The sequence below is a fragment of the Ciona intestinalis genome, chromosome 4, assembly GCF_000224145.3.
Source record: "Ciona intestinalis chromosome 4, KH, whole genome shotgun sequence".
NCBI classification, from domain to species: Eukaryota; Metazoa; Chordata; class Ascidiacea; order Phlebobranchia; family Cionidae; genus Ciona; species Ciona intestinalis.
The window spans coordinates 1988504-2006315 of record NC_020169.2 but is presented as its reverse complement, the minus strand read 5'-3'; the positions used below and the strand labels follow the sequence as shown (position 1 = coordinate 2006315).

General features: G+C 36.7%; 3 protein-coding genes across 3 annotated transcripts; 2 read left to right on the top strand and 1 right to left on the bottom strand.

The window, feature by feature from the left end:
* Nucleotides 1-3047: 3047 nt before the first annotated feature.
* On the top strand, nt 3048-7203 carry LOC100183453 (the record flags this gene model as incomplete). Its single annotated transcript, XM_002130491.3, is given in 3 exon segments — nt 3048-3168; nt 3912-5897; nt 6422-7203. Coding segments are annotated over 3 exon segments (2457 nt in total). The 3' UTR covers nt 6789-7203.
* A 373-nt stretch (nt 7204-7576) lies between these two features.
* LOC100181103 lies at nt 7577-9752 on the top strand. Its single transcript, XM_002130553.5, has 4 exons — nt 7577-7799; nt 8010-8151; nt 8710-8795; nt 9213-9752. Exons 1-4 carry the CDS (start codon nt 7646-7648, stop codon nt 9590-9592), a joined length of 762 nt encoding a protein of 253 aa, XP_002130589.1. The 5' UTR covers nt 7577-7645; the 3' UTR covers nt 9593-9752.
* On the bottom strand, nt 9684-17299 carry LOC100176420 (leucine-rich repeat-containing protein 43-like). Its single transcript, XM_002125256.4, has 12 exons — nt 17133-17299; nt 17026-17077; nt 15591-15793; nt 15155-15265; nt 14367-14503; nt 13863-13983; nt 12644-12838; nt 12306-12405; nt 11631-11751; nt 10953-11169; nt 10424-10645; nt 9684-9983 (listed from the first exon to the last, which is right to left on the bottom strand). Exons 1-12 carry the CDS (start codon nt 17217-17219, stop codon nt 9753-9755), a joined length of 1797 nt encoding a protein of 598 aa, XP_002125292.2. The 5' UTR covers nt 17220-17299; the 3' UTR covers nt 9684-9752.
* Between the last annotated feature and the right edge of the window lie 513 nt (nt 17300-17812).

The window sequence follows — 17812 nt, the reverse complement described above, 5'->3', positions numbered from 1 at the left end:
GGATGACTTTGTATTACTCTCTGTGAGACTAGAGACGATGTTCAGTAAGTACTTTTATGTTTCCTATTTTTGCACTTTTTTCATTTTCAAAAATAAATTTTAAAATAGTAGCAAAATCTTTTGACTTTTTTATTTTCACAATAGTAGCAAATTGCGATAACTTATATTTGCCTGGCAGGGCAACAATAGTTTTTATAACTCAGGCGTTTTATTTTCTTCCTTTTATACCTACATAGAGTTACTATGTCTGTTTTTTAGCATAAATTGAAACTTTTCAATTTTAGATTCTTTCAATGAATTCAAGGGTTCAGGCAAAGAAGCAAAGATTTCTTTAGAGGCAGTAAGTAAACTTGGAACTTTTATCTATTCGCTATATCTACCATAAAACTGTATGCAGTACAGTTTTTTCTGCCTATATAAATGGTTTTACCTACACTAAAACCCCGTGCCAGTGTAATGGGACTCATACTTTGGGCAAAATCTTCATTCCCCTGATATAAGCATACCACGCTGTAGAACCTCATGTAATAGAAACAAAACTAGCAATATTGTAATTACACATTTACATTGCAGTGGCTGGTGACAACGATGTATTCATAATTCAACCTGCCCTACCCCAGCTTGTCATGTCCTTTGTTTTATTCACTTTTTCCGAGTGCACTCCCCATTTTTATATCTTTTTATCTTTACCAAGTGTTCCGTCCATGGTGTGATGTCATTTGCATTGCTTCATCCAAAACTATTTCAAGGTCTTGTGTTTTGTTTTTAAAATATCATAAACTGTAAATTTTTTCTGTCAAATCAAAAAAACTTCTAAAACCAAAAAGCTCAACTGAAAAATTCCACTTCATGTTTTTTTTTTCATTCCATGCATGGCTATATTATATCCTGCTATTCATTCATTTCTGTGCAGTATGTTAACGCTAAGAACCTCTGTAGCATATTTATCCTCTACATTCAGAGCAACTTTTACACTTTTAAACTGCAAATGTATTGCAAAAGTACATATTATGTATGTATTGCAAAAGTACATATTATATATATTTCCTAAAAACCAGCAATATCCACGACTAAAAAATAGCAATATATATTATACCTGCCACAAATTTCTAACAGAAACACTCATTCTTGTGTGACTTCAGTTGCATTTGTATTTCAATCCAATATCTGTAGGATAGACTTGTATGCCATAGCTTAATCTAATGTATCAAAATCTAGACGTAGGTGTATTTAGTCTGTATTACTATGCGTTATAATAGCCCTGCTGCTCTTACAGGTATTCAAAATCTATACACCCGTAGTTAGCTAGTACATTAAAATTTCAAAAAGATGTGAATTCGTCAATATCTTTTTTCATGCTGTGTTTGCGACTGCATGCATTGTTTTGCATTTTAGTTGAATGAAAATGGACAAATATAAACCAATGTTATTGCTAGACAAGTAACTTAATTATGAGAACTGTAGATTATTAACGTACAAATTGTCTATTTACAATTAAAAGTAATACACGGGATTGATAATAAGGTTGAAGTCCTAACTACTCGACAGAAACACTACAGTCGGTTCAATATTTGCAGACCTAATCAAGTACTTAAACCTGATAAGATAAGTACATTAGTCGCCGCCCTGTGCTAGTTTTCAATTTATCAAAAGTACTTGATTGTAGCAGCCGATTTTACAATATAAAGGCATGTTTCTACTTTGGATGACAGGTGCACACTTCGGATAGTAGAGTACGATTGACGTCAGTACAGGTTTAATGACAATTAAAATAAGTAACGCTATGTGTTGCTGATAAATCGATTTTATTACGTCGCGGCATGGGCTACGAAGTGGTTTTTATTTCAATAGAAATTTTGTTGCGTTACAAACACAACGTTCCAGGACAATAGGCGAAAGTTTTGCTGGAGAATTCGAAAGTGACAGCGCTTTGTAAGGTGTTATTGCGGTCTGTATGGTGAACACCAAAGGCACAATGCGAGAAACACGCGAGGCAGGACTGCCACTCGCGTACACAAACTTCGCTTTTGATTAGCGACGCTGTTTGGATTTTGTTGGTGGTGATGAAACAACGTTTGTACAACTGCAACGACACAAAACGGTTTCGTCCATTTAGTTGCTAGCGACTGAAGGTCTGGGCAGCAGCGTTCCGTTAGGAAAATATGTTTTTAGAAACCATATCACAGTATAGGGCATAGGCTATATAGTAACGGGACAACAAATAATTGCAGTAATTATAAAGCAAGAGGATGAAAATGCACTGTTTAAATATATAGGCGGTTAGGGGAAGATGGGTCACCCTTGCGTTCTATTTTCTTCACTGGTCACTATAGGTAATCATCATTGGTCTTTGAAAACAGTTTTCTGGACAGGTACAGTATGCTCCGCCCAATGTATTCAGTCCTCGCATTGTTTTCGCCCATTAAGGGCATAATGGAATACGCTGGGGGCATATGCGCCTTTGACAAGGAGATAATCCTTCAATCGCTTTGCCCGCTTTCGGGGCGTGGACGGCAATAGTCCTTCTTGTATCGATTCTTCCAGTGAAACCCGACCCACTGTGAGAAGGGTAATCGGCCAAACGAGCATTTAACAATGGCACGCCCGCGCCCGTTTAAAACCGGCACTCTCCGCGAGTGCTTTTCAGTTGAACTTAAAGCTACAGGGTCGACTGCCAGCCGCTTTTAAGCCGCTATTAAGCACGTTCACTGCGGTGCTCCAGAGTTCAGTCAAGTCTAGATATCCAGCCGTGGAATTCCTTTAATTATCAAGAAGAACAGGTTTAACGTTAAATACAGAAACTATCCAACAAAACGAGAAATTTCAATACTCATCGTACATAAAGTAGTCAAGCCTCATTATAAATTATTTAGTTCGGTTTTTGCAGCCAAGTTTAACTGTACTTACTGTTGAATATTGTGCAGGGCGTTTCTGATACTACATTATAGATTACGGAGCTGTAGAATATGGTGTAGGGTAACTGTGGTATTATATGTGCTATGTCGGGATATATTATGATGGTATTACCATAGTGTATTCTTTTGGATGCTTCATTAGTTCTATAATGAAGCAAGAAATACAAGTGACGCCTCAGCAGAATCTGCTGTCTACAATTTACCGACAAAGTTGGTACCCTGTGGCTTCTTCTACAAAAGAAAACCGAAAGAAGTGAGTATTGTGACCATTAACGAGAAATGTTTTGGCATGGGCTTAGTACGGAGTCGTGTAGTAGGGTGGGGTAAGATGGTACATGTTTTTATTCTACTTTCTTGTTCGATCTGATGGTAAACAGAGACTATTTACAGAATTATATAACCGTAGCACCATGATTTTAAATAAGGGGTGTTAACTGGTAAAAATCAGGAACTGTGTTTTTTGTCCTAACGGTATCCCATTTTAGTCCGCAAACTATATAACTGAAACTTATTAGGGGACAAGCCATATTTCCGAGTGCTTTTGGCCTCCTTGGTGACGGTGTAATACACAACGCGTGTTTTGTAGTTTTGCTTAGTAAAGCTTGGCTACACCACGACAAACTTGTCGAAAGCACAAAACGAAATGGCCCTCTCGAGCAGTAGATGATAGGTAAGAGTATTCAAAAACAAAGAGGGCATTTGCACGTCAACAACGTAACGGCGTTCTGTTAAAAGTTGACAGTATACACTTCAACCACTACTGGAAAAAGGTTCGGCCAAGGCTGTTCCGTCGCTGCAATTGGCCCTTGAAAGTTCAAGCATTGAATAATACACTTCAAGTGCGACAGCTGTGGCAGCTCGATGTCGTACAGGGCCGTAAGTCCTCGCCGCCATTTTAACGCCACGCACCTCGTGCCGTCAACACACGGTTATTTATAAACCACTTGAATTAAGCTCCTGGAAACAATTCATTTGAACTCGGTCTTTGTTTTTCAGATCGCACGAACGAGAGTCCCACCGAAACGCCGGTAATCTGCGCCGAGATGGATCGCCGTTCCAAAAACTCCGGCCTACGACCACCAGCAGAGCTCACCACAAAAGCATCGACGATGTACGGGCTTACCCAAATCATTCGAACACAAACTATTTGCCCAACGGCCACAAGGCTTCACAATCCGTGGAAGTTAAAAGTCAAAACTCAACAGCTAACCCCACCAACGCAGAATGGTGTATGAACAACACGCCACCGAGTGAGACTGACATAATATTTGAAAACAATTACGTAGCTCCGACAGATCAAACGCATCACACGTCACCGACATTAGCATCCTGGAGACGTCGGCTGCGAACCTGCGTCCAGTCCAGATCAAAACTCGATTCCCAAACACGTATTAATAAAGAGGTACATAACACTTCCAGCCCCCCGTGCAGCAATGTAAGCCTTGCATCGCGTCAGCACTCGTGGACTAATGTGACGGCAGCAAAGAGTTACAGAGCAGTAAATTATCCGAATCATACGCTTGCAGCTATGTGTTTGCAGGGCACTGCACCGTCTGTTCAGCAACGACCAACGAGCAGGGCAGAAAAAAGAACTCGCTGTATAAGCAATCCTTCCCCAAGCACTGACCTAAGGTACTTCACTGGTCATATCGAGCCAAACGAGCTCTGTAAATCCGACTTTTTGGAATTACAAAACGAGCACTATCACTGCGCCTCGAATGACAATACATCGGAGCACCTGAATATGGAAATAGAAAAGGAATCTCCGGATTTCGAACTTCACACGCACTGCGAATCGGAAACAGAGGACCAAATGGATTCTGGTGACGAAAATACTTGTTCTGCTGACTGCAAGCATGGTGATACCTGTGAAAATGAGCTGGAAACTCAGGTTTTTACTGCCGCATCATCTGACTACGATTCAGATCTTTCCGACACAGAAATCTCATCCAATATCGAGGACGAAACGACCTCTATGTCCAGCGATGACGGCATCAACCAGCAAAGACGGTGCGATAAATACAAACAGCTTTATATGAATGAGAACCAACCGACCATTTGTCATGATCCGGAAACCGAAGACACGGCGCTGGGTTGCTGCAACAAGGTGATTGAGTTTTCGAGTGATGAAGAAGAAGTTTTTGAGGACGAGTATCTGTTTTCGGAAGTTTTACCTGCCGCGTTTGATGAAGTTACGCTACATGAACTCTCAATGCTGCCTTTTGACAGCGACTGGAAAGCAATTGTACCTGTAGCAGATTTCTTTCCCCTAGCGCAAAAGAAAATCGGGAAAAGGAAAACAACTAAAGCAGCGGTTGCTCGAAGGGAAAGAATAATGCAGCAGAGGGGGGACGTTGAAGCGGTCGTTGAACGGTTACTATCCTTTGAGAAACTGCAGGCAGTTACTGCACAAAACGAACTACAGCGTAAACTACATAGCGCACATTTAAGATCGAAATCGAAACACTCGGTCACAAAATCTCTCTCCGCGCAATCTGATAGTAAGATTTCAGACTCCAATAACTCGGCTGTGAAAAATATATGGGCGAGGCGACGTTCGTCTATTCCAAACTTTAATGCCCGTTTAGCTTGGGCTACCGAGGCTCGGCTTAATGAAGACAGTATGCTGAACCGGGCGTGCAAAGACGGCGATTTAACCATTCTGCACAATAATTGGTTGGCTTGTTGTAAAGACAGAGCGCAAGGCAAAAGCGAAAGCAAACGTGCTGATCCGTCTTCTCAAAAATCGTGCGACCAAGTCGCAAGTTCAAATGTGAAACGACCAAAGAGCTCAAGGAATCGAGTTGGGTATTATGAATATCACTTGAGCGAACGATCGAAAGATGAAAAACGTCGAAGATACTCCAACGCAACGAATACTTCGTCGGTTATATGTTCTCTGTGTCGTGAGCGTGCTCGTAGAATACTATCAATGAAGTATCCTTCCAAAGGAACTTTAGATACAAGGCAAAAAACGACAAGGTAATATATAGTAGGATAGGGGAAGATGGGACACCGTATCATTTTATTTTCTCGTCACATTTGGTAGTAAACAAAGAGCTTTTAAAGAATTATAAAACCGTATCCTTACGACCCCTATAGACCGTTGTTAATTGTTTAAAACACGATCAAGATATTTGGACATTATGTGCTAAAGGTGTCCCATCTTCCCCCACCCTACTATACTCACATTATAAATATGTATAAGTTATACAACTATGTGTCTGTGGGGTAAGATAGGATATTGCTGGAACGTCTTAACTTCATATTTCTTAATGGTGTTTTAAACAATTACAGCGTTTTTTACAGTCGCGTGGCTACGGTTATATAATTCTGTCAACATTATTTTTGTACTGTAACCAAATTGCGCAAGTAAAAAATGTCCTATGCACGGCCTACTAGAGATAGGCCGTGGTCCTATGCTAGCCTAGCACCCTAAAACTATAGTTTGACAACTATCACTAACTAAAAATTGATTTCTTATAACATAAACATATGTATTTTAGCACTCCCAGACCTCAAACCAACAGCAATAGTCAGATAGAAAAATGCACGCCAACAGCAACAGCACGACCAGTAACTGTACGAAGCCCACCCATCGTACCTTCCCCAGGATCGACTATATCCCCTAAACCAGCAACTGCGAACCCTACAGTAGTCACGCCACTACTATGGAAAACCTGTAACGATAAAGCAAAACGAACCACGCGTACTCTTGCCAAAGAATATGCCTCTGCTGCTCAAAATTCAACAGCAAAATTTTCACGTACTCAACTACGGTCACCACGACCGCCAGTTAACGGACTCGTACATTTGTTATCCTCGGCCGTAAAAATTTCCGCCGTCTCCGTTTTGAACGAAAAAAAGAGTTGATTTTGAAATTTACTCGATAATCAAATGAATAATTGTGTCTTATTTTTCCTCACACGGGTATTTTGTTTTACACACCCCATTCCGTATAAATACCAGTTAGCCTAAAGGACAGTTCAATATTATGTTTACCGATAAAAACAAACTAAACTGCTTTAACCTTTTTAAACAATTATTCAAATACCGTTGTATTTAAAATTAATATACTAACTATTGTGGTGACTGTTGCAAATCAGCTTTGGAAAACTCCAAAAGGATTGGGGTATTAGATTTCGTAATATTAGCTTGAGCAAGGCACTCCGCAGATATAGCTACTAGCTAGCTAGACATTCGTTGCAGCAGATCGTCTGCATTTCCATCCCTTCTTTGCTGTAATCGCTGATACACAAAATCTAAAATTCTAGACCTGTGCAGATATGATCGATGCTCTTGTGCCGTGATTGCATTTTAAATATATAGTACAGTGACCCCTTTTGAGAGATAAACCAACTGATGGTTATGTAGGTGTCAGTTTAAGGTTTGTGTAGAATTTCACAAAGTAGGCCTAAGACGTTTGAACTGATAGGGAGTAATAAAAAGTCGCAACTGCATCCATTTATATATCCAGTCAAAGTTGGGGTTTTAACATGGCGCCCTGCTATAGAGAGCGCCATGGGTTTAAAACCACAAAAACAACAAAAATTCTATCATTTTATTTTTATTTCCATGGTTTTATCAGGATATCTAATTTCGTTGTTTGTTCATAGACATCTTAACAATAACTTACTTATTGTTAAGATGTCTATGGTTTGTTTAAATAACTGCCTGGGAAGTCCCTTTTTACATTTCTGTTTTGAGTGGTTTCCGTCGTTGATGTTACAATGATGAGTAGAATTCCGAGGTTGCTGCTTTTTGATATCGATGGTACTTTAACTACGTCGGCACACACGGTTGGGAAAGGCGGTAGCTCTTTATTAAAGGCTTTATCAGTAGCATTTGACCGAAACATTGAAAGAAACGGCGTCGTTTTTTCTGGTCAGTTTTGTAACATTTCTACGTAAAGTCTGTAAGAAACAACAGTTAGTTTTTTCTTGCATTATATACTCGTGTACATACTTTTAACACACTTTTTATGATGCTGTAAGTTATAATTGATTTATATGCGTTAATGCATATTTATTATTTAATAAGTACTTTGGAATATTGTAAACAGTTCTTTTTACAGCTTATTGCTTTTACTTTTAGGGGGCACAGATCCAAGCATAACAAAAGATGTCCTGATTGCCAATGGTATAACCAGTGATAACTCTCAAAACTATGCACACTGTATATCTAAAGCATTTGAAATGCTACCAGGAGTTGTAAAAACTGGTATTGCAGATGGGAGGTAAAATACCTACTTTTTTCTGAATTTTTTTTCATTTCATTTTGTATTCAATACTATTATATTCTGAGTGGCTGAGGTTCTGCAGCGAGATTTTCCATAGGACCTGAGATTTAGGCCAAAGTTGGCCTATTACCCCAACACCCAGGGTGCTACCAGATTTTGAAGCCTCTTGCTTTCCCAAAGTAGGGGATTTTAATAGTAATGGATGGGAGATTTGAGTTTGTATGTTTAGTTGGTATTTTTATTACAGTGACATTAAATGATTATTGCATAAAAACTTTGAATGCCTCTAGTCAACCATTTTCTATTTTTAATACCAACATTATAGCCCAGAGACCATACTCAATTTTTTTCATTACAATCTTTCAGTTTAAAAATTTAAACCATAGCCTACTCATTTTAACTTCTCACATCACCATAAAATGATTTGTAATGTTTGAACTAAAATGTTTGAATGAAAAATATCTTTTCGTAACTATATACAGATGGCTTGTAATGTACATATCCTAACTGGCCGATAATCCATGTTTTATGTACCTAGTTTTTTATTTTGTTTAGTTATTGTTGGAAATCGTTACCAAAAGTAAATGAATTACTACAAGTGTTATCTAAAAGGAAGGACGTAAAACTTGCACTACTAACAGGTCAGCAAAAAAAATCTTGTAAACTGTGATGTTTACCATTTAAGGAGGCTGCACACAGTATCCGGCATGCGATTTCGCTTGCGAAGTCGTATGCAAACCCATTTTCAAGTTCCGCATGCGGCAGCGAAATCCGGACAAAACAGATAAAATGGACGAATTCGCATACTGTGTACAGCCACCTTCAGTCTGAATCATCGTATTTGTGATTTAGTCTGAACTACCAGAAAAAAATCTTTTTTTAAAAAGGAAAATTGTTAAGGTTATATTTAGTTTGTTATCATAACATAGCTGTTTTGCATTAATTTGTTTTAACTATGACAAGTATAACTAAGTTTGTGTCATTTGTTGATTTTAACTGCCAGTGTACGGTGACAAGTGACAAGCTTATTTATGATTCTTTATTTTAAAATTCGAAAGGAAACCTGCAAGCCACTGCACTGTTAAAACTCAAGTCAGCACAAATAGACGTGGATCTTTTTAAACTGGAAAACACAGATGAGCTTTTCGGAGCATTTGGTTCTGACCCACATGACCAAAGGAGTGATTTGGTTACTGTGGCAAAAGCAAGATATTCAGAGTTTTTGGGTCACAAAAACATAACGCCCAATGATATGATAGTTATTGGGGACAGTCCAAAGGATATAGAGTGTGCTCATGCTAACAATGTGCCATGCCTTGCAGTAGCAACTGGAATGTTTAAGACTGATCAACTACAGACTGCTGACTGTGTCCTGGAGAACTTTCAAAATGTAGATGAAACTGTTCGTGCAATTGTTGAGACCATACGAAAAATATGATATTTTTTTAAAGAATTAAATTTAGTTAAGGTGCTTTTAATTTATTAAACTGCAAATTTTATAATTTCCATACACTAAAATTCCAATAAAATAGAATTGTGTATATGCTTTAATATCACAAAAAATGGGGCAAAAAAACTTTTAATAAAGTAAAACAAAATTACAATCCCTTTAAACTGTCAGCTGCTGTATCCCAGCGCAGAAGATTAATACCAACATCCAGAGTAATAGGTGGAGGAACAGGAGGCTCTTCTTCTGCAGCGTCTTCATCTGGTTCCTTTTTAACATCCTTTTTCTTTCCGGCAGCGGATCCTGGCTTTCCTTTTGCTTTTGTCTTTTCAGCTGAAGGCGTTCTTCTTTTTGTTCCCTTTGTTTCTGGTTTCACTTCTTCCTACAAGGTAAAACAAATATGATACAACATATTTTAGGGAAGCATCAAAATAATATATAATTACAAGTTGGAAACTACAATTATGGGCATGTGAGTTCTTGGGGTAGGCACTTAATGGCATTTGCTTTATCCCAGCAAGCCCCTTAAGTTGTCAGCAACACAAACCAAAATGGTTAATTCTCTAAAACAAGTTACCCATAAAGTTTCCATATGTGAGAATAAATCTTATTTGGAAACAGGCAAGTGGTGTGTAACACAGAACACCATGTTAGAAGAACTGTCGCCCAGTCTGCCGAAAATAATGGGGTTGCATTTAACATCCTTGGTGTTAGCTGTTAGGATAACATGTCATCTCCGGACTAAATCCGAGGTCCAAAGACATGCTTTGGTGTAGGACCTCATCTTTATACACTATAATAAAATACACAGATAAAACTTACCAATTCTTTTACTTTTAATAGTTCCAGTTCTTCCTTGGTAGGCATAGGGCCACCACCACAATGGCAAAGCTTGTTAACTCTTCTGTCTCCTTCAAGAAAGTGTGACAAAGGTATATGGTAAGTTCCTATGTCTGTGAAGGTAGGAGGATCTGCTCTCATCTCCATCTCTGTGTCTCTTCCACCAATCTTCTTTTTTCCTTTGTCTTTCTCTCCTTTGCCACCCTAAAAAGAGAAATTTTGGTTTTCAAATATTTGCCTATTTGAAAAACAAAATTTGAGTTCATAAACTTAGATCTGTTTGACATACACGCAGTGTTGCATTAATATTACTTTTATTTGTCTCTTTGATTACGGTAGCGAAGATTTAAAAATATTTTAAACCAAAAGCCAGGTTAACACACGCTTACAGTTAAAAACATATTTACATTTAATTGGAAAAAATTAAGCTTGGATGCTACACTTAGCAGCCAAACAAGCCATTTATGTTTAATTATTAACTTCTAAGTTAGTAATAGAAGTTTTTCCACACCTTGTCTTTTGCTTTTGAATCCTTTCCCTTCTTACTTGGAGTCTCAGCTCCTCCCTTGGCTGATTTTTTTGCAGTCGTTTCTGGAGTGGCTACTCTACCCTCAGTTTCCCCAGGGGTCATGGGCCAAGACAAAGTTCGTTTATACTGGATTGTGAAATTGATTCCTTGTTGCAGAAAGTCTCGGAAACAAGGAAGATTATAGACAACATGGGTGTGTCTGAACAGAAAAGTTTAGTATTGAATAATAGTTTTGAAAATGTAGGACTTCATATTTAACGAATATATAGTAAGGTGGGGGAAGATGGGACACATTTTCGTTCTATTTCTCGTCTTATTATAGTTGTTTAAAAAAATGATCAGAATATTTTGATATAGTGTGCTAAAGGTGTCCCACCTTTCCCCATAGTACTAAATGTATTTTATGTATAAATTATAAAAGGTAGGACTGAGCTATCTTCTATGCTATTTAAAGATTTAAGGACAAAAAAAAGTACCATGTAAAGTTTGGACAACCCATTGGTGACCACTGGGTTGGAGCAATTGCTGTTAAGGTCTTGCCCAAAGACTTGTATGCAAACAATGGTAGCAGCGACGAGCCTTGAACCCATCACTTCTGGGTTACAGGCAGGCACGCTAACCACTTGGCCATGGCACTAGTGATCAAAATAATTTACACACTTGTAGTCCAAGCTTATTTCTCCTTCATTCCAGTCTCTGGGTTCAGTGTAGTACGTGACAACTGTTGTTGGTTCAATAACACTTGGTTTTGATTTCTCCCTGGTAACAGGTGTAGTGTAATCTGAATAAAAAAAACAACAAAGGTAAAGAAATATTCAAACCAAATTCTGGCCCCTTGTCACATTGGTTGGCGCAAGGTCCTACCCTGGAACTTTTGACACTGCAATATTCATTGAATGTTACAACCAATAAGTTGGATTAGTTTTGTAGGAATGCATGTCTATCTATCCTGGCTTTCCCTGCATTTAAAAAAGTTTGGTGCCTATGAGTCTATGTGAATGAATGTATACAACTTACTGCAGCCTCGCGTGGGCAAAAACGACAATTGTTAAAACACGGGTGTTTAGTTTTATACACCTTGTGTCAGCTTACAAATTACCAAGTATGTTACTTTGTAGGTGATTGTTTTTTTGAGATTTTTTATTATTGGCTGATAATTTGGATAACCTAATAGAGACCACTGGGTTAGAGCAATTTTGGTTAAGTTTTTGGCCCAAAGACACATACCCCCCAACGGTGGCAGCAAACAGCCTTAAACTTATAAACTATGGGCTATGAGACGGGCGCTAACCAATTGTGCTATGGTTTCCATATATGCTACTTTTTTCAACTTACCTTGGGTTTCTGCTGTAGTAGGAACCGCATCTGCCAGCATTTCATATTTAATCACATACTGGGTGCTAATTACAGGGAATTCTTGCCTTTCTTCATCCTCCTAAATGAAATTAGCATTAGATTTAACTAATGCTCTGAAAATGGCCCGTGTTGTGTGAGTACTTACTACTATATCCAATTAAGCATAAAATTTGATTCTTAACAGGAAATACTACTAATAGTATCTTTGGTTTAAATTCATGTGACAGGCATTACAATCTAAAATGTTTTAATTTTACTGTTAATTTTATTTCAGGCACCACTAAATGTTCAAATTTTAAAAAATCTATTTCACGTACTACTAATTCCGCTGGTATAGGTATGCCATTTAGTCCTTTAAAATGTACAGTTAATTGAGCTTCATCCAGAATTAGTTCTTTCTTTTTCCCGAGCCCTTTATAATGGTGTTTCTCATCAGCAGAAATGTGAACATCATCGAAAACTACTAACTCTTTTAGGGCATCTACTACATGTCCACGATATCCTGGTATGAGCTAAAAAACAATAATAATTATATTGGTATAATGAATTAATGAATGTAACTTACTTTATCCTCGCGTGGTTGGAAAACAACAGTTGTTATAACTTATAACATAGGTGTTCATACACCTCGTGCCAGCTTATGAGTTACCATGTATGTTACTTTGTGGTTGATTATTTTTTGGGGGTAGTTTTTTCCATTTTTTATGTATGGCTGATAATTTGGACAATCCATTAGTGACCACTGGGTTACCTATGGGGTTACAGACAGGCGCGCTAACCACTTTGCCAAGGGAACTTAAAATATTACTTTTATTTGTCTCTTAGATTACAGTATTTAAGATTTAAAAATATTTTAAACAAATAGACAAGATATAGTAAAAACAACAGCTGTTAAAACATGCTTAAAGTTAAAAACATATTTACATTAAATTTCAAGAAAAGAGTGGGGGCTCCCTACACCTTTATTGTTTATTATTAGTGCGACTGCATTTCTTGGTAAGAGTATGTTAGTTTCATAATTGATAATTCTGGGTTAAATTAATCATAAGAATGCACATTACAAAATAATTAGGTATTCTAGGATATCCTAGAATACGTTATTTCGAATCTTGAATTTTAATTCTTTTTTTTATTTATTAGGAAAAATAATATTACCCACTTAAATCAGTGCATTGACCCTTCAATAGTAGCCTTGTTGGATCATGAGCTATAATTGATAAAATGTTGTAATATTGGCCGCTATGTATATTTATTTGTAGCCAATTGCCTCAATTTAGCTACAAATGTATTTTGCATTTCAGCAATTGCGGTAAAGATAGTACATTAAAAAATATCAAACATCTTATCGGCTTGCAAAGTGGCAACTAAAGATATATAAAAAAAAAACAGCTTGTAAAACTAAAGATATATAAATATAAAACACAGTACACACTTTTTAATCCTGTGTTAAAACTTTTTTTTTTTTCTTTTTATCAGAAAAAATGTTACAGTAAAAAGTGATTTTAAAAAATGGGGAATTTCGGTTGGTGAACTTACAGACATTGGATTTCCCTGTAAAATCAAGTTACGAAGGTTTGGCAACGATGCAAGTCTATCCACAAGCTCTACCAGTTGGTTCAAGTTGTTGTAACTTAAATCCAATGACATTAGAGATGGCCTGGGATAAAACAAAATGAAAAAATATTACCTTTTTTTGAAAAAATAATTTTTTTGAACAACAAAAAGGGACAGGTAGTGTATTGAAAATTTAGCCAACATTATTATTTTTCCAATGACAATTGTTATAGCACTTTGTTTGTTTTATACACCTTCAGGTCGCTTGTGAGTTACAACATATATATGTAAGTTTGTAGGTGAATATTTTTTAGAAGTTTTTCTATTTCCTAAAGCTGAAAAAATATTTGGGTTAAAACAATTGTTGTTAAGTTTCATAACTAAAGACACATATTCCAAAAACAATAGTAGCAGTCTCAAGCATTGATCCCGTATCCCCTGATCTTGAGGTTTCATTTTGATTTAAAACACGTTATTATTACTTACCAGTATTCTACAGTAAAATACTTGTACTCGTCCACACTGTGAAGCTGGTTGTACGACAAACCAAGGTGTAGCAAAGGTGGCGGATTTTTACACAAAGAGGTAATGCTTGTCAAGCAATTAGTGCACAGTTCAAGCACCTAATAACAGGGTATGAGTTGAATGCATTAGCATTTTAATAATGTTTTTTTGAACATTAGTTGTAACAATACGTACTTAAGGTGGCTGTACACAGTATCGGGCGTGCGAATTCGCATGCGAAGTTGTATGCAAACCCGTGTCCAATTCGGCATGCGGCAGCGAAATCCGGACAAAACGGACGAATTCCGGATACTGTGTACAGCCACCTTTAGGGGTATGACACTTAACTTGGATTATTTAAACTTGAAGCCAATCATGGTTTTTCAAAATACCAGTACAGGTAACAATAGTATAACTGTGTTATAACTGAATGCGTATGTAACTTGTTTTATCTGCGCGTAGCCAGAAAACGAGTTTTTATAACATTGATGTTTAATTTTAAAAACATTGTGCCCGCTTATGAGTAACCACATATGTAACTTTGTGTGCAGTTGTTTTTCTGTACGGCTGCTAATTTGGACAACCCATTCATAACAACTGGGTTGAAGGAATTCATATCAAGTTTTTATATCTTAAAACAACACTACCGAAATTTTAAATTACCTCATCACATAAGGATAAACTCTGGGATCAAAATAAATTACAGCACATTATTCTTATGTTACAAGTTGAAACAACATGATTTCTACAACGTGTTTTTCCTCGTTTACCTTTAAGTTTGGAGGCAGATTATCAGATGGTACCTTTCGTAACAAATTTACACTTAGGGTCAGATCTTCCAAATTTTTCATGCTTAATATTCCATGGTCGATTTCCGTTATCTGAACAGTGTCTTAGAGGTTATTTCATATCAGATTTGTAAACATTTACTTGTTAAAATAAACACCCATAAAGTAACATACATTGGAACTAGTAAGCTGACGAGGTGTATGAAACAGAACACCCATAACGACTGTTATTTTCAAGCCACCTAAGGATAAAGTAAGGTACATTCATTTATTTATTCATTTATTTAAGTAAATAGGATAGGTTATAAAAAAACCAATTTGAAAACTTTTACAATATGCTTATAAAAAAATCTTAAACAAGCATTTTTGCACAAATTTACATTTCCAAGCAATCACCAATATAAAGAAATATTGAAACCTGTTTATCAATAATTCTGAGGCTTTTAAAGAATTCTTGTATAAACTGTGAACTATTTTTGCCACCGGAAAGTTTCCATGGTTGTGAGATGGCAAGGCTGCGAAGATCAGCTGCTTCATTGCTCCAAGATGTATCTACATCCCATGTGCCAGAGTTAAGATATTCTTTCAGTACCTCCATTTTCTCATATTGAACCCCATAGTCTACATGATTAACCAAATTTAATGAATGAATGTAACTTGCTTATTCGTGGCATGGTGGGAAAATGAAAATCGTTATAACAAGTATACACGTCATAACGTTTAGGAATAACCCTGTACTTAATTTTGTATGTGAAACAATTTAACTTGCTATAGCCTCAAGTGGCTTGAAAAAGGACAGTTGTAATAACATGGGTGTTCATACACTTCAGGCCAGATTACGAGTTACCATGTATATTACTTTGTGGGTAATTATTATTTTTCTTTTTTTTCTTTTTTTTTTGTATGGTAGCCTATTGAATAACCCATTGGTGACCACAATGTTTAAACAAATACCATGAAGTGTAAATACCAGGTTAGAGCAGTAGGTATGTTTTTTGTTTAAGCAGTATTTTTTATTTCGTACAGGTTTCTTATAAAGCTTACAAATCGAACTTCAATACATATTATAACAAAAATAGACTGATTCTTGCCTGAAGTAAAATTGTATGGTGATAACTAAACCTATATACACCTTATAGTTGTTTATCATAAAACTAAAATGTTGTTGACCTACTATTCATTTATAAAAACTTTATTACTTTTTGAAGAGGAGAAATAAACCCTTTACACCCATTTTAACTTTATAAGCAGGATTTAGGATTTTTCTAGGTGTAGCGACCACGTTTTACTTATTTTCAAATAAATGTAAATATGTTTTTACAATAAGTGTGTTTGAACAACTGTTGTTTTGTCGCTATATTCTGTCTTTTCTTTTAAAATGCTTCTAAATCTTCGCTACCGTAATCGAAGGGACAAAAAAGTTATTAATATTTTATTATAAAGCAATTTCGTCCAGAGTGGTCAGCGCGCCTGCCTGTAACCCAGAGGTAATGGGATCAAGGCTCGACCCTGCTACCATTGTGGGCGTATGTGTCCTTGGGCAAGACGCTTAACGGCAATTGCTCCGACCCAGTGGTCACCAATGGGTTGTCCAAATTATCAGCCGTACATAAAAAAACCCCCCCAAAAATAATTATCCACAAAGTAACATAGGTGGTAACTCGTAAGCTGGCATGAGGTGTTAAACCCGTGTGATAACGACTGTCGTTTTCCGGCTACGCGAGGATAAAGTAAGTTACATTCATTTATTCAATATAATAATTCCATTAAATGAGTAGACAATTTTTATTTTGCTGATAACCTGTGTGGCAACGAGGTACTTTAAAGATAAGTATTTAATTAATAGACGTTACCTTTTAGCGTAACAGCATATTGTCCTTCTGCAAATTTGTCATTTGGGTTTCTCTAAAAATATATATTATGTAGGTAAAAGTTTTTTTGTAACTTTTTGTTTTCTTACCCAGGTTCCAATACCGCAAGGAAATTCTTGAAGGCAGAGTGTTTTCAGCAACTCGTGAAATGCCACCGAAACAGTTTTTGTCATCATTTACCTCAAAGTTTTAGTTTAATTAAAACTGTTTTTATTAAGGGAATTCCCCCGGAGTCCCTAACAACTGTAACTAAGAGCCATAGAAATATTGAGCACGTAGTTGTCATCAGAGTCGTATAAACACCGAGTAGTCCAACTGCCGTCTTTGTGTGTTCAAAATAGAGCAAAAGCGGTGACTTTCGCAATGAGTTTAAACGAACTTGTTGAGTTCTATTTGCGATTTCCTTTTGTGAGAAGGCGTAAAACAGCTTCTATTTACCTTACCAAACATTGTTTTGAAAAAATATATAAATTTACCCCCATTAAATGACTAAAATGTCACAAATCAACCGCTTCTAATTCCATTTTTTGACTTTTTTTGACACAGAAAACAAATAACACATGTTTTTTACATTTTTCAACCTTTAAATTTGTTTTTAGGCCCAAGATTTTCTGTAATTTACCGAAAAACATGGATTTTTCCTATACCTACTGTGTTATTTTGGACCCAAATTGCCGTTCAATTTGTCTTTTACGTAACAATGGGTTGGACTACTCGGTATTTCTATGGCTCTGGTTGTCATAAACAAAGTCCATAGAGATTTCTATGG